This window comes from Aulonocara stuartgranti, assembly GCF_965226115.1.
Source record: "Aulonocara stuartgranti genome assembly, chromosome: 4".
NCBI lineage: Eukaryota > Metazoa > Chordata > Actinopteri > Cichliformes > Cichlidae > Aulonocara > Aulonocara stuartgranti.
The window spans coordinates 13,112,812-13,133,934 of NC_138942.1; the positions used below are offsets into that span (position 1 = coordinate 13,112,812).

At 38.7% G+C, this 21,123-nt stretch overlaps 3 protein-coding genes and 1 long non-coding RNA gene across 8 annotated transcripts in view; 3 read left to right on the forward strand and 1 right to left on the reverse strand.

Moving 5' to 3' along the window:
• LOC309705766 (protein tweety homolog 2-like) overlaps window positions 1–3,124 on the forward strand; it is a 27,220-nt gene extending 24,096 nt beyond the window's left edge. For 2 of the 3 annotated variants that reach the window (XM_082531752.1, XM_082531751.1), the window contains exons 13-15: window positions 54–239; window positions 337–415; window positions 1,702–3,124. In XM_082531752.1, the coding sequence (XP_082387878.1) occupies window positions 54–239; window positions 337–415; window positions 1,702–1,782 (346 nt within the window). In that variant the 3' untranslated portion in view covers window positions 1,783–3,124. Of the gene's footprint in view, window positions 1–53; window positions 240–336; window positions 416–1,396; window positions 1,467–1,701 lie in introns of all 3 variants that reach the window. The other variant, XM_082531753.1, reaches the window with a different exon arrangement.
• Window positions 2,184–4,245, reverse strand: LOC309705767. The gene is made up of 2 exons (XR_014276601.1): window positions 3,597–4,245; window positions 2,184–3,130 (listed from the first exon to the last, which is right to left on the reverse strand). It is a non-coding gene; the product is annotated as an uncharacterized lncRNA (long non-coding RNA).
• A 522-nt stretch (window positions 4,246–4,767) lies between these two features.
• On the forward strand, window positions 4,768–10,293 carry LOC309705430 (charged multivesicular body protein 6-like). The gene is made up of 8 exons (XM_082531252.1): window positions 4,768–5,124; window positions 6,322–6,431; window positions 6,702–6,789; window positions 7,177–7,263; window positions 7,365–7,430; window positions 7,668–7,748; window positions 9,759–9,834; window positions 9,930–10,293. Exons 1-8 carry the CDS (start codon window positions 5,059–5,061, stop codon window positions 9,977–9,979), a joined length of 624 nt encoding a protein of 207 aa, XP_082387378.1. The 5' UTR covers window positions 4,768–5,058; the 3' UTR covers window positions 9,980–10,293.
• Window positions 10,294–11,513: 1,220 nt separating this feature from the next.
• LOC309704855 (BAR/IMD domain-containing adapter protein 2-like) overlaps window positions 11,514–21,123 on the forward strand; it is a 52,156-nt gene continuing 42,546 nt past the window's right edge. For all 3 annotated transcript variants that reach the window (XM_082530315.1, XM_082530313.1, XM_082530314.1), the window contains exon 1: window positions 11,514–11,758. In XM_082530315.1, coding sequence (XP_082386441.1) covers window positions 11,687–11,758 — 72 coding nt within the window. In that variant the 5' untranslated portion in view covers window positions 11,514–11,686. The remainder of the gene's footprint in view (window positions 11,759–21,123) is intronic.

Below are 21,123 nucleotides of genomic sequence, written 5' to 3' on the forward strand. Positions count from 1 at the left end.
ACGCATGCACTCTCTCTTTCTGTCTCTGTGCGCGGGTGTACACTTTCATGCAGGGAAAAAGAGTACGATGACATAGATGAGGAGGATCCATTCAACCCCCAAGCTCGTCGGCTATCCTATAACCCCCGAAGGTCCAACACGCACAGTTTCTGTAGCTACACCACAAGCCTTGGCAGCCAGGCCAGCCTTCATCCACCTCCTCAGTCAACTTCTAGTGTAGTGTCACCCCCTGAATACATGTAAGTTTAATAGCAAATGATGACGCTGCTTATTTTTTCTTGTTTTATTAATGTATGTGTTTCACCTCTGTCTAATGTCTTTCCCCTTGTTTCACAGGAATCAGTCCATGCTGTTTGGAGGAACCCCTCGGTATGAGAATGTACCACTGATAGGGAGAGGATCCCCGCCTCCCTCGGTGCGTTGGCCCTACGGGGCTCTAGTGTCCCTAGTTTAATGGCAGTGATGGCATAGTTGGCCTCAGCCCCACTACAGTACTAACAAGAAGCATGTGCCAGAAATGTAGCAATGTTGATACACTGCACACAACCTCAACAGTTAATGAAGGGAGTTATGTTGCTCTGTAAATGATGGAAGACTGACATCTACTGGCTGTTGACTGAAGTGTGTTCATTTTTAGTGCATTACTAATCTATAACTACAGTCATATATCCTTTTTACATTTGGCGGTTTTCACTGGACTGTATTTCTGGTTCTCAAAAAGGAATAGTTTAGGTCAGATTAGAGATCTAAAGATGAAACAAGCAATACTGCCAGCTCAATCTCACATCATGTATCTATTTTTAAAGTCTAGAAGTGCATGGTGTGCATCCAATGCTGGGGCTAAATGATAAATAATAGATAGAACACTTGTAAATCCACAGTTAAAGTCTCTGTTGGTTGGTTTTCTTTTATATTAAGTTTTCTGCTTGTGTGGCTGACTCAGTGCTTCAACAGCTTTCACAGTGTGCCAAAGACTTGAAACACCGTTTGAGGTGTGAGAGCGTGAACGTGGACTATGCTCAAACCTATTCTTTCCTCTATAAATCACATTTTCAGCATGCATCAAGATGTGTTATTTGTTCCTGTTACTTAAATGTTTGCTATTTTGGAAAACATATTTGCAGTACGTTTGTTTTTCTGTTGTTATTTAATTTATTTAATTTTCTGTGACGTTTCTGTGATTTTCTTATCCTTTATATAATCAGTTTCTCAATAAGGCATCTAAATATTGAATATTAACCAATGTTTTCTACCCACCTTTTTAAAATGTCCATTCTTTGACTTATTGTTTCACTCTTGTCTGACTTAATTTGCTTGATTTTTGTATGTTTCCCCCCCCTGCAAACCTTTCTAATGATGGTTGCTATGCAAAATGTTTATAACTTGTATCTCAAAGCTCAGGGACCCTTTTAAAGCTCCATAGTACCTCAGCTTCCTGGCACTGTTTAACCCACAGAGTGTTGCATGTGAGTGTAACTTATTCTAACTTGTTATGCCCTCCTGCTTTTTAACTTCTCGCATCATTATAGTACTATCCCCTGATTCCACAACTCTTGATTAAAGACTAGCTTATAATTAAAACAGGTGTTCTGCAAGCTTAGATCTGTTAATAACATATTAATATGTCATATGCTATCAAAGGTGCTTTTTTAAAGTCCATATGTTCTAAACTGATTTTTTTCTCATATATTTCTCTGGCAGTATTCACCCAGCATGAGAGCTACCTATCTATCCATGACTGATGCCCAGATTAGACACTTTGGGACTGATTTTCAGGTGTAGCCTGCTGTCTACTGAATCCCTTTCAGTACTTCATCTGAGATGCTAAGCTTCAACCGACAAGGCTGTCGTCACGGTATAACTCTGTTTGCAGGAGTGACAGCCCGCCGTCCCAATCTGAGACATTAAAGCGGGCAATATGAGGTAGTTGCCTCACTGACACACTAATGCAGTCCCTGGAAAGCACTGAAAGTTTTTAATATAGAGGACTGTTCAGTTTCATCTGAAGGCTGTTGTTGTTGTCGTTATCATGGTTTATGGAAATACTGTTGCTCAAATGTAAGCTTTTCTATGAACCAAAATCCGCAGTCTTTGAACTCTTTTCAGTATTCTGGTGGTGTGCATGGATATAATCATCGGTCAGTATTTTGATGTAAAGTGAGTGGCTGGCTTCCATCATGGCATTTGATTTTTTATTTTTTATTTTTTTTGCTTTATCCTTCTGTTTGGCAGCAATATCGTTTCTTTTTTGTCCTTTTTGTAATTTCCAAGGGTGCGATTTGAAAGGATACAGGAAAAAATGAATGAGTTAATAAAACAAATACCAAGTATTATAGTTTTGTTTTCATTAGCCAAAGATGCCTTTAACAAAAAGTCAGATGGGCATAGATGATAAAATAATAACTGACTGTTATCACTATTAAAGCAAAATTGGCCATACAAGTAATTATAAAGAAACTTTTGAATGCAGAACTCAGTGCTACTAGTTAGCTTTTAAAGAATAAACTGAATATGCAAGGAACATTCTCTACTTTATTAAATAAATGTGTTATGTCTGGGTTTTTTTCATGTTTGCTAATGTGTACAGAAAGTCTCATGATTAAATGCTATATTCAGACTTGTTGATCCATTGTTTACTTATTAGCTCTCCACTGATGGCTTAGAAAGACCTGCTGCAGTAATTTCATTAGTGTGGCTGGGATTTGGTGTGATAACCTGTACCTGGAGATATAGTATGGGGCAATGGGAGTCTTAGAGGCATGGTTCTCTGTCAGCTCTTCGAAAGAGCAGACTTCTCAAGAATCAAAAAATGCACAACACACAACTGCAAACCAGTGTCCTTGAAGTATTCACCTGTTTCACTTCAATATAATAAAATTGTTCTTTATGCTACAAGACTTTGACCACTTCAGAATCTTATTCTTCTCTATGCACCTTGGGAATAGAATAAACTGCGTCAGAGATCCCTAACTTGATACATTTCTGGCTGTAGTCAGTGTTGGTGAAAAGTGTGGTCAGAAATGTTTTCTGTAACACATTGATCGGAGAGGCTGCTGTGTCCTGCAGTGCACCTGTAAGTCTATGTAGTGTTATAAGTTGAACTGAAATAAACCAATAAACTCTTTGTAAGCTGTTGACTTAATTGGCTGGGCAGCCGCTGATCAAAACAAAAAGTGCAGATCACAGGGATTACACTATAGTAGGGATTAAGTCTTGTTTTTCCAAAGCTCTAATAGGTAAGGTTGGCTTGAACCAAATGCCTTTCATCTTGTTCCTACAGTTCCCTTCACACTGCCAAGCAATACTGATTTTTTTCTATCTATTGAAATACTATTCTTCACCTATAGTTGATGGTATACATGTAAAATATGTCTTTTTGAAGTACAGTTATTTTCCAAAGCATGCCCCTCAGCCCAGCACACTTTATTCTGCATATCATTTATGAATCACAGAAAAATGGTAGTGTTATGAGTAAGAAAAATTACATTCGGGGATGTCTATGTTACAACAGCCAAGACATTAAACTCAACCTACCACAAAACACAAATAAACTAGTAATTAGTAAAAAAATAAAAAATAGTTTGTACAGTACTAACAACTTTAAAAGTCAATATTTGCTTTGACCACCTTTAATCTTCAGCACAGCCATAACTCTCTTAGGTAAGCTTTCTTGTCATTTCTTTAAGTAGTCTTCAGATCATTTCTTTGTATTATGGCTGTGTTTTGTTCTGTTCTCTGTCAAACTGATCTCACGCTGCTTCAGTGATGTTAAGGTCCGGGCACTGGGGAGCCCAGGGCATGACTGATACTGTTCCATTGTGTGTTTTCTATCCAGGTATGTGTTTGCTGTGTTTGGGATCATTTTCATGCTGAAAAATAAAGCTGCAGGCAACCAGTTCCTTTCCAGATAGTATTGCATGTTGGATCAAAATCTGATGATACTTATCTATATTCATAATTCCAACAATATCAACATTTGACAAGATCCCCCAACAACCAACACTGGCTGAAATGTAGCCCTGGATCATGATAGAGCCTCTATGTTTGACAGATGGATGCTAACTATTGTACCACTTGCCTGACCTTCTCCATACATACAGTATTGACCCAAATTTCACATTTGAGTTCATCACTCCATGAGGCCTGTTGCCAATGATTTTCAGCCTAGTTCTCATGTAATCTGGCATAACCTGACACAATAAATATACACTTTGGTATGTCACATTTTTTGTCTAATAGCTGAGAATCATTTTGGTGCAAGAATACAGTTTTATGGCTGTTTAACCGTTTTATCTTTGATATTTTTTGTAGATTCAACTAAAGAAATGGGAACTAAATGTTTTTCGCAACATACTGGTGTAACAAAAGTATCTAAAGGTGCCGTTTAAAATGTGCACTTCACGAAACGTCTCTTATGTGTAGACACAACGGCAAACTCTAATGAAAAACTTAGTCTGGCTCCTTGGAAGTAAACTAAAAATAAATAAGAGTTGTCTCTGTTTCCAAGACTTTTGCACAATATTGAGTCATTTAGAATGCTGTCCTCTTATCACATTGCTTAACCTTACTAATGTGAAATAATACAAGAGCTGTCTGTTAATTTCCTGCCTTTATGTTGAGCAAAATCTGCTATTTTTAGAGGAAACGTTTCTTGATTGCTCTCCATGGTGCTGATCCTGGAACCCCCGGAGAGGCGGAAGCTCTCCAAGGTACCAACAGTCCGGCGAGAGTGTTTAACATGTGCCCCCTATACAATCTGCAGTTGAATTCATTTTATCATAGTAATAGGCGCAGCTGTTACCGCACGTACCATGTCACAATATAACAGGAATGAATATCAGAACAACGAGCTCTAATAATCAAGTAATGTAACGCTTCGGATTATACGTCCTGCCTTGCTTGCCGTAGGAAACGCGGAAAACAAAAAGAACTGAGGGCATGGTGTAGTCAGTTAGCCTGTTAGCCATTTTAGGCTAATTACTATCGTACAAAATGTTTAGCAAAAAGTGATATTTTTTGTGTTGATACGGGAGAATGTGGCGGGGATGTGGCTGAATAATGGGAAACGTCTTTGGGAGAAAGAGTCGACCTTCTCGTGTAACGGAGCAGGACAAAGCCATTTTGGTGAGCTGATAGCGGTTATAGCATCCCCGTTATCGGGCTAGTGTTAGGGGTTGCACGGTCTTGTGCTGTGGTCACACGGCGAGATGAATTAATATCGCCCGATGTGCTTACTGTTGGGTTTCTCTGCGACTCGTATCTCGTGAGAACTGTATTCCCCTCCTCCGTTTAGCACAGAATTGGTTTCATAAAATATCTACTGAATGAGTACATCTATTTATAATATGCGACATCAGTTTATGGACCTCTTCCTTGTGTTTTTGTGTCTATTTCTTCGTTACTTTTTTAGTAGATAAAAAAAAAAAATTGGGTACTCCTGTTTAACTGCTGCTTAAGGCTAATATCTAATATCTAATCAGCCAATTACATGGTAGCAAAGGATGTAAAAGATGAAGCTGTCAGGCAGGAGGCGAAGAGAAAGACCACAATTATGGATATATGAAAGGAGAGCGGAAGAGGATGCAAGAGATCGTCTATGGAGGCAGATCTGCTGTTACATTCCTAAAGGCAGTTCTCTCAAAATGACCTGATGATGACAGAGTTCATAAGCAAATGAGCAGACTCCTTTGAGCTGATGAGAAGATAACAGTAACTACTACTCATTACCACCAAGGTATGCAGAAAAACACATCTTCTGCAAGTTTCAAACAACATCGCAAACCTTGAAGCAGGTGAGGTACAGCAGCTAAGAACAGGAAAATTAGGTTACAGTTCACATGAGCTCACCAAAATTGCACCATAGACACTGAGATAGTAGGGTCAGAATTTGTAAACGACATGAAAGCATTGATCCACCCTCCCCATCTTGTACCAAATGGGCAACATTTAAATGCTGCATCCTCCCTGAGTATTGTAGCTGACTATATCCATGACTCTAAGCACAGTCTATCCTTGTTCTCGTGGCTAGTTCCAGCAGAATAATGCGCCATGTCAAAAGCTCAGATCAACTCAAACTGTTTGTTTGATCGTGGCAATGAAGCCACTGTACTCAAATGGCCTTCACAGTCAGCACTGTGATTTGGTGTAACGGGTGGTGCAGATCTGCTGCAACTGTGTGATGCTGTCATGTCAGTATGAACCAACATATTTATCTAACTCATGGCTAGCAAGGTGTACCCAATAAAATTGCAAGGAATGTGTATATTATATTGTTGTTGTTGTTGTTGTTTTTTTCATTTTCTCGTTGGGGATTTTGTCCAGCAACTGAAGCAGCAGAGAGACAAGCTGAAGCAGTACCAAAAGAGAATCACCTTGCAGCTGGAGAAAGAGCGACGTCTAGCAAAGCAGCTGCTACAAGATGGCAAGAAGGAGTAAGCACAAGTCTCGATTTTACACAATATCTACCAGCATGTAGTTACACTACTGTGAATACTGGCAACAATGTAAACAAATGAGGTTTACTTAAATATGGATAATGCTACTTAAAATTTCCCAAGTTAATGACTCCTGCACAGAGTCCGTTTTCTCTTTTGTAATTCAATTTACTTTATTCGGCATGCAGCGGTACACACTGTATTCGTACTGTAAACAAAAGATATTCTTTGCAATATGATGCTTTGTGTTTTCATTTGTTATTGCAGAAAAGCGCTGTTGCTTCTTAAGAAAAAACGGTACCAGGATCAGTTACTAGAAAAGACCGAAAATCAGATTTCAAATCTCGAGCGCATGGTAAGTTTCATAGCATCAGTCCACCAGGCTTTGATATTCAGTGCCAAGGGAGAGTGGACCAGTTCAATTCTGCAGTATTTAACAGTTTCCAAAATAACTGTTAATAATATGATTGCTTAAATGCAAATTGGTCCAAAGTTGAGAAGTCCATTGTGGCCTTAAATTCATTTGTGATACAATACTGTTTTGTGATTACTTGTGATTTGTTACTATATTTCATGCTAATCCAAACCAAAAAATAGTGTAATGTAAAGTGTTTGTTTTAACTCAGTCTCTCTTTAATCACTATTTTATGAGAAAATAAAAGGGACAAATACTATTTGATTTGTTGTTTTGTTTATTTATATTTCATGTAACTATTTTTACAATGTAATTGTTTGTCAACAGGTTCAAGACATTGAGTTCATGCAAATTGAAATGAAAGTCATTGAGGGACTTAAAGTTGGCAACGACTGTCTGAGGAGCATGCATGAGGTAGTGCTTTCCATTGTTTTTCCTGTACTATGCATTTTCAAAATATTTTAATACCACCTTAAGAGTTATAAACATGAGTGTATAATGTAACATTATGACAGATCATGTCAATAGAAGATGTGGAGAGAATCCTGGATGAGACACAGGAATCGACTGACTATCAAAGGGTAAAATGCCTGATGTTTATCAAATATACCTGCACAGAACTATCATTAATACCGGTACTGCATGTATGCCAAAAATCAGCTGAGGTTTGATTAAACTACATGTCCAATAGTAATTATTTCCTTCATATTGTAGTGTATGTTCTGGGATGATACATATCACTTTAAGAGAATTTTTTAAATCAACGATTTCGTTTGTTTGTTTGTTTTTAATTTATTGCTTCATTTATGCACCTGTAGCAAATAGATGAAATGTTGGCTGGAGTCCTGACACAAGAGGATGAGGATGCTGTCTTAGCAGAGCTGGAAGCTATCACTCAGGTGGGTGTTACACTGCATTGTAAACCTTTGTTATTACTAAAAATATTTCCAAAGCATGCATGCTCTTTTGCTGTTATCGCCCCACTTCATCTAATAGTTACGCCCACCAAGGCTCCGAGCGTGACCGCAGCATTCAACTGCTGGCCACTGAGTGCTTCCACTTGAGCAATTATGTGGTTAAAGCTGTGATTCACGGTTGACTCATGCAGGGATATCACACCTAAACTGAACGTTGCCATTTAATCTTAAATCTATAGAAATCTGGTTTTTGAAGAGAAGAAAACTGTGTTGCAAACTTAGAAGAAGAATTTTTAAGCTAATTACAATATAAATGTAGCATAATAACACAGTGAATATGAAACAACTGTGGGTATGAATTTGGTTAATTCATTGTGATTAAAACCTCAGAAGATTATTCTTTTATGATGTAATTATTATCCTAAATTACACATTCACATGTCTGTCAAACTACTTGCTGTAAATTACTATTTTTCACATTTGTACAAAGACTAGTTTTAAGAATCAGTTTGACACAATTATGCAAATAAAATTGTAGCGCAGTAGATATTATTGTATTTGAAGCTGAATTAAATGTGTTTCTTCTTAAAGACAATTTTTAAATGCATACAAAAATATCCTCCCACACTGCTAGACCTCACTATTGTACAATGAAATCAGTTATACAAACCCAAATACTGCATGAATTACACCAGTGCAAATTTCTCTGTAGATTATCTTTACAAACAGGAAACAAACAAAAAACAACTCCTGAATAGAAAGCTCATTATAAAGATTAACAAGTTGTTTTAAGAAAAATTACCTGAAGCAACAAGAAGCAGAAATTGATTTTAGAAAAAAAAAAAGAGGAATATTATTTTATTTTGAAGGAGCTATAGTGTTTTGGAAACTGTGAAGTATGGTGTAAATGCAAAAAAAACCAAAAACCTAAAGAGGTAATGCATGGAAACAACATGAGACCTCCCAGAAAATGTCTGTAAGAGGGGCAATTAAAATGAATATATCTGAAAATCAATAGAATCATCTGGGGAAAAAACAACATCATTTATTGAGCAAAGAAAACTATTTTTTGCAGTTTTGCCTCTGAACACCACCACAGTGGATTTTTAAAAGATTTTTAGAAGGTTTAATATGAGGCCAAAAGAAATATCGGTGAAACTGAGAAAGGCCATCAGGCTAAAAGAACACAATAAATCTATCAGACATACGAAAAGGAGACAATGTTATGCCATGTAGGGGTGTCAGTGGATCTGGGCCACTAGTGTTAATTGATGATGTGCCTGCTGATTGAAGTAGTAGGAATATTTCTGAAGTGTACAGCGCTGTACTCTCTGCTCAGATGCAGGCATATACTGCAAAACTGACTGCAGCACATAGATAATGACTCGAGCATATATGTCCAAGCTTACTACAAAAGCAGCACAAGAGTTTCTCAAGGCAAAGAAATGAGATATCCTTCAATGACCAAACGTGTGACCTGATCCCACCACAACATAGCTTTACAGTTACTAAATGCAAACCTGGATGCAGAACATGCCACAGCAGAGGATTTAAAGGAAAGAAACAAAGCATTTTGTTGATGTCCGTGGGTTCTAGACTTCAGGCAGTCTTTTGCTGCAATGGCTTTTTAGACAAGTATTAGAAACAGTCCTTATATTTAAAATTATGTTGGTTTATGTGACTAATTTTGAGTCTAGGAAAATGGAGGTTTGTGCATAAAAATGGATGTAATTCCTAGTTAATGGCATACTGTTTGCTGTACTTCAATCACAAATTGATTTCTAAAAAAATCTAAAATCCCTTGTTCTGGTGTGCAGAGCCAAAATGTCAAAAACTGTCTTTGTCCAATATATTATGCACCTAAACTAAAATTAAAATAAAATCGTTGTGCAACTTTTTGTAGTACTGCTTTGATAATAAGTCCACAAATTTTTCAGCTTTTCAGGAACTAAATATGTCAGCTGGCTTTCGTAATCTCTCTTTCTGAAACAGGAAGAAGACGTAGCACTTCCAGAGGTCCCCAGTGAACCAATACCAGAGGTGTCAGAAGCAGCTAAAGCAGAGCCAGGTACATCTAATCTTTCACTCAACAAATCATTCCTTAAACAACCATAAATTAGTGTTTGACGTCACACTATTTTATTTTGATTTTGTGTTTTCTAGAGAGGCGAGAAGCAAAGAGCAAGCCAGACAGAGAGCTGTTGGCAGCCTAGTAGACTGAATGTGTGGTCTGTATCCAGTGTTAAGCTGCATAAAGAGGTGGATTTCTTTTTTTTTCTGGGATTTGGTATGTGAACACGGGACCTGCACACATCAGTGCATCTTCACACAATTTACAGCATCAGCACTGTCTGTACTTGGTTCACCGCTCCACTTAAGTCATGCATAAAGTGAAATATTCTATTTCTCTGTGTCTGATTTGGTTAGGAAGAGAAGTGTTGCATTGTAGCTGTTATTGTAGAATAACAGGAGTTTTTAGATGTCTTACACATTATTTACAGCTTTACATATTAAATTGAGCTGTGGGAACAAACGCTGTCCTGTCTTTATTTGTCCACAACTGATTATTTTTTGTCTTTCTTGTAATTTTTATAAAATGAAAAATTAATAAAAATAATAAATACCAGTGAAAATATGCACCATACTTTCTCCAGAAGGGGGCACTCCTCACTTGTGTTTTTCTACACCGCACTCCACATAACAGGTGTCTTCATTTAGAGTGCCCTTAGTGTGTACTTGTTGAAAGAAAATCAAAATCTCATGTTGCTAATATGTGGGTGATGTTTAGACAAGGAAGAAAATATAGTATTTACAATCTGACACTAAGCAGCAATTAGACACTAATTAGCATGTACAATGCAGCTAACACAAATTATCCTATGAGGAAAAACAGCACCTATGGTGTAACAGGTACAGTGCGACTTCCCTAAAGCCTCATGTAATAGTAGGCATACTTGAGGCAGATTTACGTGGTGTATAATGGCTTTAATCGGAGGAATATGGCTTAAATTCACCACACTGAGACTCTATCATTTATTACTGATTACTGGTGCGCATGGAGATAAACTGGCAGGATGATCCCACTACTTTAACCAGCTGTTCATGCTTAGTCACATATGTTTATAGGTTAAGGTATATGCTAGGTCCTATTGTGCATAACTCTACCAAGCTTATCATTGTAAACACTGGAGCGATATGAATAGATAAACATACATATTTTAAAATACATGGAATTTGTGGCTACGAGAACGAATTTGCCTCAAATATTTAGTAATGGTAGAGATTTAGGGGGCGGGCTCTAAATCTGCATTTTGACAAGATGGTGCTGCGTTCTATTACCGTGGGAAATAATGTTTTTAACCGTTTAGTATAACAAAAACACGTCGCGCAACGTAGTAGAAATTTCGTTATGTGACTTTCATTGCCATGATAACGTAGGCTACCATGACAGCCTTTAATAATTGTTTGGGTTTTTAAATTTTATACTTTTGGGGGATAAAAGCCCTCCCTTCATATTTTCTCATTCTTGTTTACCCCTAATCTATACGTCCGAATGTATTAGATTTTACTTTTAAACTTGTAAACAAAAGCTGGAAAATGTTATACTATGTTGTACTTCTTTTGTTTAAATCTTCGCATCGCACACAGTGTTTAAGAGATTGCGAAAAAAATAAAATAAAATAAAGGAAGCCCAACAAAAATCAGAACTTCCGAGTAGACCGTAAAGGCAGCATCGGACTGTCAGCTGTGGAGAGAGAAGGTGTGTTTAGTTAGTGGGTTTCGGGAGCGCAGAGCCACTCGGTGTCTTATCTCGCCTGTTGTTAGCTCGCACTCGTGCATTTACCCGTCTCTCCCCTGTTTTTTTTTTTTTTTTCCCTTTCTCTCCGCGGATACACGTTTAAAGTAAAAAAACAACGTTTATGGTCCTGGCTGAAGATTTCACCATGTCTCGCACAGACGAGGTTCACCGTTTGACGGAAAATGTCTACAAGGTAAGGTTCAACTAATTAATAAAGTTCGGAGGTATATACGAGCATGTAATTTCAGCCGCAAAGTAAGCACTGCAGCGGCAAAATGAATTTGATCTTTGTATAGTTTTGGTCAAGATGCATTCAAAACCCATTTTTTTAAATCATCGATGATCCCTTAAGGGAGAGGCGCCGAAACGCAGCAGGTTACTATTATTATTATTTTTTATTTTTCACTTGATCAAAAATAATGTATTTTCCGCCTCCCTGTACTTTTGCGTTCCACCACAACTTAAGGCAACACCTTTCCATCAAAACTGCAAAATCAAAGTCACTCACTCTTGCTATTCCTGCTCCTTGGCCTGTTGCATGAGTAGCCTACACCTATAGCGGTCTGCTTGAAGGTAGTGTGAGCTGTTCGTTGGTTAACTACTGGTTATTGAGCACAGCCTGCTGAAACATTAACATACTGCATTCCAGAAGTCGGTGCTCGAGTGGCACAAAAGCCTAAGCATCCTGTTGCAACAAGTAAATATTTGCCTCTTCAAACCTGTTCTTCTTAAAACTCCATGTGAACTGCGTTTGATTGCAAAGCCTCAATTCTGGGAAAGACACATTCTAGGTAAAAAATGAATGGAAGCGATTGCACCATCTAAGCCCACCATTTATTTTTTTAGCTTTTTTCATGTCTCAGTATTTTTAATGCAAAACTTGTCTTCAAATTCTTTTTGTAGAAACAGCAATGGGTTGGATTTACAGCTGTATACTAAAGAAGAGCACCTGATGACAGAATAATAAGGAAATTTGCCATTTATCATCTACCAGTGCTTTCCCCTGTTGGTGTATACATGGCTGGAATGCTCATTTGATTATAGAAGTGGTTGATGAATAACTTAAAAGAGCTAATGCCCTAATCATGCGCTTGTTTTCGTGCTGATTGCTTTATAATTTATTAAACCTCACTGCAGGCTTTGTTTAACAACCTTTGCCATGGTTTAGAGTTGCAGCCAGTAATGGAATGTCAACATAATCTCACCGTATGATGGCTTGCTCCTGTGTCTGCTCTGTAATATTCTTGGGTTTCCTTAATGACTTAGGCCTGCTTGAGGTGGTCTCTATCTTATATCTGTATATATATCTAGGTATTGATACGTGTAATAACCTAAATATACTCTATTGCTAGCTGTTTCCATGCAAAGCATAAGCCAGCAGAAGTTTTGCGAAACCCATGAATGAGTCAAGACGAGCTGTTCTGATACCTATAGGGAATTGAGGTATCAGAAATGAGCAGACATCTAGGGGTTCTTAGAGCCATAAATTGAAGTAAATGTTCCCAGCACTGGTTCCAAGTTTACCTGAATGCCCTTTATCATATGGGGTTTATACAAGTGCTTATTTCCTGCAAATGTTGGTAAATCAGTCCCTCCATAAAAGGGGGAAGAAAGAAATGCTCCAGATTCCCGAGTTCTTTGGGGAGAACAGACCCCTCTGCAGATTTTGGTGCTCATTCAAGTAAAAGCCCAGCAGTGAGTCTCTGTCTCTGGGGTGAAAAAACCCTGTCAAAGCCCTGACAGTCCAACACTGATGGGCAGTAGAGTGGAGAAAGAGAGTCCCACTTCCAACACTGGGGAACTGACCCAGTGGCAAAAGCCAGGAGGTCAGAGAGTGAGTGTTATCTATAGTCACTGCTTCTTTGGCACTTTGTCATGCTTTTTTCACCAAACCTTGCAGCATAAAAGCAAGTTTCGTACTGTTTCTTTAATATTTCAAGAGTTCAGTGTGACCCATATCTCAGTGAGGGGAGAAACACGAGTCTTTTACTGTATACTGTGTGTTGTTAATGCAGTAGAGCTGCAGTGATGAACTGAGTTAACAGTCAGAAATTATTCCACAAGTATCTGTGTTATTGTGTGTTATTGTCTTTATTCTGGTCATCCTTGAAACACAACTCTAGATATTGTCTGCCTCTCTATAAGATGATTAAGACTAGCTTTGGGTATATGTTAACAGACACTTTTGCATGTTTTTAAGACATTATTATTTGATCCCGTCCTATGACCTTTAATTTTCACAAAGAAATGCAGTTTCAAATTTTTATAGTAGTTTAATTTTTGTGAGAAACAGAATATCATCCAAAAATCCAGGAAAAAAGCAAGTATTTGATCCAGTGCAACCCACAAAGAATTATGTCTCCTAATATACAGATAGCTATGTGCTATTTTTGTGGTACACGGATTACAATTAATCGATAAATGATCTAAACTTTTTATGAGTATAAAGCTGACCTGTCCTCTGAATCAGCTTCTTCCAGTCCAACATCTCTGCCAGTATGGGCAAGAGCAAAGAGCTCTCAAAGGATATTAAGAACAAGACTGTAAACCTGCACAAGGCTGCAGCGGTCTAAAAGACCATCAACAAGAAGCTTGGTGAGAAGGTGACAAGTTTTGCTGTGACTATTTGGAAATGTAAGAAATACAAAATGACCGTCAATTGCCCTCAGTCTGAAGATCTTGCCTCACAAGGTGAGGAGGATCTTGAGAAAGCCGGCAGACACAGAAGGCAGTTGGGACCACAATCGCCAAGAACACCACTGGAAATACATTATGCCTAGTGGACTCATATTTGCAGCACCCATAAGGTCTCCCAGCTCAAGAAGGCACATGTTTAGGACCATTTTAAGTTTCAAGTGAACATCTGAATGATTCAGAGAAGGCTTGGAAGAAAGTGCTGTGTATGACCCAGAGAACACCAACTTCAAGGAGATGGAAACATTATGCTTTGGGGCTGTTGCTTCGTGGCTGGGTCTTCCAGCATGACAACAATCGAAACACACTGCCAAGGCAACAAAGGAGTGGCTTGCTTAGAAGCACATCATAATCATGGACTGGCCTAGCAAGTTACCAGACTTCAGTCCTCCTCAGTAGAAAATCTTTGAAGAACCTTAAAGGATTTAGAGTGTTTCTATAAAGAGGAGTGGGCCAAAATCCATCCTGAAACATGTGAAAACCCAGTGACCACCAAGTGCTACGTCATATGTTGCTTGGAGATCAAATGCTTATTTCACTAAATGACAGAGAAGTCAGTTTATAGCATTTATTTAATTTAATGTGGGGTTTTGTTCTAGATTTTTGCTTGGTATTCTGTGTCTCCCCATTTAAAGGAAACTGCTATGAAAATTGGAGACTTATCTTTTCTTGAAAGTGAGCAAACTTCCTAATTCAGCAGGGGGTCAAATAATTATTCCATTGACTGTATATGTGGCACAATCATTGTTTAATCAAGACAAAAAAATTGAGTTGGATCAGTTATAAAAATTTTATTAACCATAGTTTACACTCAAAATAATGCAGTAATCAGCATGTTTCAGCACTTGAATCTACTGTTATGAGTTAAGATGCAAAATTACACATTGTCTGAGGCTGAAATGCAGACTGTCATCTTTAATTTCAGGGGAGTTTCAGCCAAACTGATGAAACAGTACAAGTCATGGCTTCTGTTACAGGATTAGATTAAAATGATAGAAAATGGATGCCTGAAAGTGCACAGAGGTAAATGGAAATTTCATCCACCGTATGATCACTGGCTTGGAAAGAAATACATAATGATTGAATATTTCTTTGTGTTTTGCTGAGTAAGAGTCAAACTTGGAATCTCAAGTTGTTGTTTTTCATGTTAGACCTTTTTTGTGCTAATTGCCTGTGGTGATTGAACATGAATAGTTTTGTGCACCTCCAAGCGATAAACACAAAAATAATTGCTTTAACTTCCAAAACCTTGTAACCCTGCTTATCTCTCTGGTCTGTACATATCAGACAGCAGACAATAGTTGTTTGTCTGATTTGCAAGCAAACAACTCCTGAGGAAGAGAAAATGTTTAAAAAAATATGCAGAGACTGTAAAGTCATTGTAGTCAGCAGCTGGGCAGATACCGAGTAATCACTAGGGAGGTTAGGGGGGTAACTGCGCTGCTGTGAGTCATGTTAGCCCAGTTGAGAGTGTGTGTTTAACAGGGCTGGAACTGTAGGCATGGTGAGAGCAAGAGTGGGGATTCTGCATCTCACTCTGAGTATTGTTCCTTCAGCAAAGGGCAGAGACACTCCTTACTTTCCAGAGATGACTTTATCTTAATCAACAAGGGAGTCAACTCTGTAAACCCAGCAATCCCTGCATGATCCTCCATGACTCACTTCAATTCTCTTCCCTCACGTAGACTGGCAGTTCCAGACGAGGTGACTGGTATATAGTCATTCCTGTGCTGACACAGGGAGACAGATACTTAAGACTGACACTCAGCGCTTGCATGTTTGAGAACGTCTGTGTCTGCACTGCTGTCATCTCCACCAGCTGGTCATGCCACCGGCTGCCTGTGAAAGGTGGTGGCCTAGATCAAGCCTCTTAGCATGCCGCTGGATCAAGTCTCAGACTGACCTGGCTCGGGAGGAGGGGAGGACAAGATGAAGTGAATAAACAGATTAGAGCAAGCCTGAATGCAGCTTCGAAAGAACAGAGCTGTGTGCTAAGCCAGTCAATAGTGCAACCTCTTAACTGCTAACATTATATGCTGCTCTCCTGAAGAATAAATAACATGGACGTTTACATCAAAGCTAAACGCCCCGTGGAAGAATGTAACTTTTTCTTGTATTTCTTCACCCTTTGTCACAGAAAGTATTGCGTGTTCTGCCCCCGATACAATGCAGTGCAGGTTTTGAACACACCCTGACAGGTAAGGAAATAAAAGGGTGTGGCTCATCACCACTAGCCCTCAGGACAGCGCCGTTTTCCCATGGAACACCACTCCCTAAATGTCAACACAGCCCGGAAGCCAGTAGATGCCATTTTCTCAAATGTCTGTTATGAATGTGGCAAAATAGTCGTTTGACGTTAAGTGGATCAAGCGCGTTCTGCAGTGCGCTCTTGTTATTTGATCTTCATTTTGTGGTTGCCTGATAGCGGCTGCAGTATGTCTGATTTAAAGAAAAAACCCTCATCTGAAATGCAGTTTCTCTGCCTAAAAGACATCTTGTTATGTAATAGGTTTCTCTCTCAGTTGCAATATTGTCGTGACATTCACTACACTCAAATGAATGTTACTCTGGTGATGATAAGAGAACTACAGTTTCACCACAATCTCATGTGGGAGATCTGAACAGGTGGTCTCTTAGCAACAACGTGCCATTATTCTTATGTGTTTCTGTCATATCATTGTGCTAAAAGACTTGCAGTTGGTGAAGGGCTAGAGAAGGCGTGTGAGAGGGAGGAATAGCGATAGAAGGATAGTATTTTTTTTTTTTCAAATATGGACATGTTTATTTCAGAAAGGGAATAAAAGGAGATGTAGAGCTAATGAAATGCTTACTAAAAGCCCCAGAAAGGATCTAGTGTAAACCAGCCTCTTTGATGTATATACAGTGCTGTGTGTCGTTTGTGTGGTCTTACAATAAGAAGTTGTCTGGAGCTGCATAAGTGAAAATGCCATATATTGTTTTATTTGCCTTTTTCCTTGCCGCACGTCAAATAAGGCACCACTTGTCTTATAAAATGCAATTTAAAGGAGTTTAAAATGACTTGTGCTTCTGAACATCTGCCCCCAGAATATAGTGTTTCAACAAGTTTATTCCTGTGGTGCCTAGGGCCTTGAAAAGATTGCATTATGCACTGCAGGAGATATCATAACATTCATTGCCTTTGGAACAGCAGATTTGTTCCCTGTGCCTTTGACTGCGATGCTGAGAGAGGACTATTGCTCCACACACCCACCTTCTCTGCACGTCTGGGGGCGGATGGTTTAGAGACATTCTCTTTTCTTTTACTCATCATTGCTTTTTTTTGTTTTTTCCAAGGGCATAGACTGGCGATGCTGACTGCTAAATCCAAAGCTACACTCCAGTGACTCAAACATGCTTCATGACAATCACTGATCATTAAGGTTGATTTGAAGTCACCCTGTTAGCATGGCTACTCTCCCGAATGTAGAGGATAGAAAGAAAATGTAAAAGAATATAGAAGGATTTTGTTTATTTTAGAAAAATAAAGCGTTAAAGTGTTGCCAGTGAAGAAGAAGAAGAGATGAAGAGAAGGAAAAATAGATGGAGACATTCCACATCCTTGTTGAAATAGTCCCTAATTACTGTGGAGGGTGAAGCTGTAATTACACAGACAGAAAGAGACACAGAGACAGAAAATTTCAGTTCGTACTGTGTCAATGGACACAATGGTCTTGCATTGATGGGCCATGAACTAGAGTTAACATGCCTGTGGCCGCTCTTACTCTATGCATCTGTGGCAAATGCTGCTACTTTCAGTAGGATTGGCTACACTACACCCACAAGGCCAGCTCAACAGGCAGCCACAGTGCTCTTCTGAGCCCCAAGCCAGTTGTACTTATGAGCAGAAAGTCAGTAATGCTGCATGGATACCCAGATGGTTTGAATGTTCCTTTAGGTGAGAACATTTTGACGCAGCCAAATTTTGCCATTTGGATATAAAATGAGTAATGCAGCAGATTTGCTGCTCTGCCACTGTAAACTTTCTTTTTTTTTTTTTTTTGTAGCATTCAAAAGACCTTTATCTATATCCATCTATATCTCAGAATGTACATGTATCTCAATGAATCAGCATCAAAACAAAACCAAAAAAAAATCTGTGGCAAAACAATGCCACCCACATGTTATTTTCAAATTAATCAAGCACTTAGTTGACTGACACTGTGGGAAGCTTAAATGGGAAATTTGCAGTTTCAGTTTGTTTAGGTGTTTTCTTTCTGTTTTGGAATGTGGAGAAACTGGAGTGTTACAGGTAGTTCTGTAGCAGTAGGATGCTTGCACAGTACAACACATGTTTTTCATTGTATTTATTTGTTTCTTCATTTTTATAGAATTGCCCGCAAGCTTTCAAACTGATGTGCAAAAATGTTAATTTCCTATACAGCCAGCCAGTGACGTAACCTAAAATACAATGAAAGATTTTCTCAGATTCAACATTTTCTATTTTTCAATTTGAAAGCTAAAATCATATTTTGAGGGATTTGTGGGAAATGCATCCCTTTCCTCCACAAAAGGAAAAGGATCTTTTGCTGGTAAAAGAAATAAAGCTAGCAAATAAGTCTGGTCTCGGTTGCTGTGGTAACCAGTGTCTGCACTGAGTTAGTTGAATGGTTGATGCTGAGGTGGATGAGGGGGTCACACTAGCTGCAGATGACAGAAAAGCAAACAAACACAGTAAATAGTTGGTCTCTGGTGTGTATGTTATTTGTCCGGCGGAGACAGAAGGGGACATTTCAGTTTAAAGGTGAGGAAAAGACAAAGTAATTGTTTGTAGAGGGCTTGGTTTTTCCTACTCAATCTGAGACCCCTTAGAGACAATTATGGACCCCAAAAGAGTCTTAAAAAAAACTCATGTCTGCTCTGTTATACTGAAATTTGCCAAAGTGCCTTTTCGTGACTGATATTTACAGTAGGGGCCATCTCCAACCTGACAAACCCTTTTATTTCTGTGTAGCATGCAAGGCATTATCATTGAATTGTTGCAAACCCTGACTGAGTTCACAAATACAGCACACAGGAACTGCTGATATTTACCCTCTGCGCTGCAAGTTAATAAGAGTATAGTACAAATCATAAATTCCCCGTTTTATTCCCATCTTACTAGGAGCATGTTTACATGACAGAGGATGGAAAGTAGGCTACTGTTGGCAAGAAGCGATGTATGATTTATAGGCTTTTTTGCAACAGTTTATTTTCAGTGTTTACATAGTTCCTGACATGAGTCTTTTTGGACTAATGACCATGACTGTAGACCTGCACGAAACCCTTTCCACTGTTTATGTTCACAATAAAAATAAAACGTATTCAAAAAATTGGATGACATTTAATACAAGCGTCTAAACCTGCACTGGGTTGTTTCACTACATTTGAAATTTTTAGAAAAGGTAAACGGCTTGTGTGGCACAGCAACATCATTATCTGTGACATAAAAGCCAGCGCTGAAACTGTCAGGAGTTGTTGCAACCAAAGCACATTGTTATAGGAAGAACGTCTCTGTTCTATTTTATATCGATGCCTGTGTTTGACATGAGTGATGCGCAACACTTGAGTGTGCACGCTTCCATAACAAAGGAATGGAGGAGCTGTTTTTGAAGTCTACAAACTTTTCTTTTTTTCTGCTCATAATGTTAAAGTTTTCTCCCTTCAAGAGAACTTGGAAAGGACACACGCATTCATGTGGTATTCTGAGATTTGATTTTTACCTTGGCTTCCACTGAGAGCACATGATGTACCTTCTGCAGCATTAGTAAAGCTTTAAGTATGCGAAACTGCGAACTGGCCATTGGCATCTGCTCAAAGCGTATACCTCTGACATAAGCGCATGCTTTGCATTGTTGTTTGCAGTTTACTGTGTTTCAGATTTACAGTAGCTCTTCAGTTAGTCTTTAGAGTCCTTGTACTTCACAGTCTCTTGATAAGTGCTGGGAATGTCACTGTACTGTAGGGCTTTGATGCTTTGAAGTCTTAACTTCTTTTTAAATCAAATGATAAAACTGCCCATCCTATCTGAGTATACGCAAGAAGTCAAAACACTCAGTTGTCTAATTTTAAGTGTGACGTTTAAATGGAATTTACTTTCTTCTAGTGAAATGTGATGAAGTTTGGAATGCATTCCCTTAGACATGTGTCCTATTTCCAATATGCCAACTGTCTCATTAGTTCTAACACCAAAAAAATGATTTCTGATAAGCTGTGACCAGCCTTAGCACCAAATTGACTGGCTTAGGAGAAAAAGCCAGGATGGCATAGCATAAACAACCAGAATACCCTCTGACAGGTACCCAGATATATTCAAATCCAGCACCACTGCTACAATCACAGATTATTTTTTAAAATTTTTTAGCTAACTTAATTGTCTAAAGATTTCATTTGTACCTTGATTCATGGGTCGATGTGACAATGAAAGGAAACGTATATGAAAAGAAAAATCCCTGTTAAACAGTCTGAGTTTCGTGACCACACTGTAGAGACATCGTTTGGCCAGCAAGGGGTTTTCTCCCAAGAAATGATTTAGTCAAGGTCCCGTCTGAGGTGTACGGTCTTGAGCCCATCATGTTAATAATCATTCAGTGCACTCAGCTAGACTGGAGATCACACTGGAGCCAAAATATTTGGTCCTAGTACACTAATTAGTTCAGGTATCAGTTGCCCTCCAGCTGAGACTCATTCTTTGCTTATGCACCCTCATTATTAAGAAAGAGAAAGGCAAATGGCATTTTTGCCACTAGTCAGTCCACACAGTATCCACTTTCTTAACATTCTTCCCTAATAACATCAGCAGCTCTGGCAGCTTCTTTCGGCTCTCATCATGTGATAGGTCCTTACAGTCCTCACAAATGCAGTAAA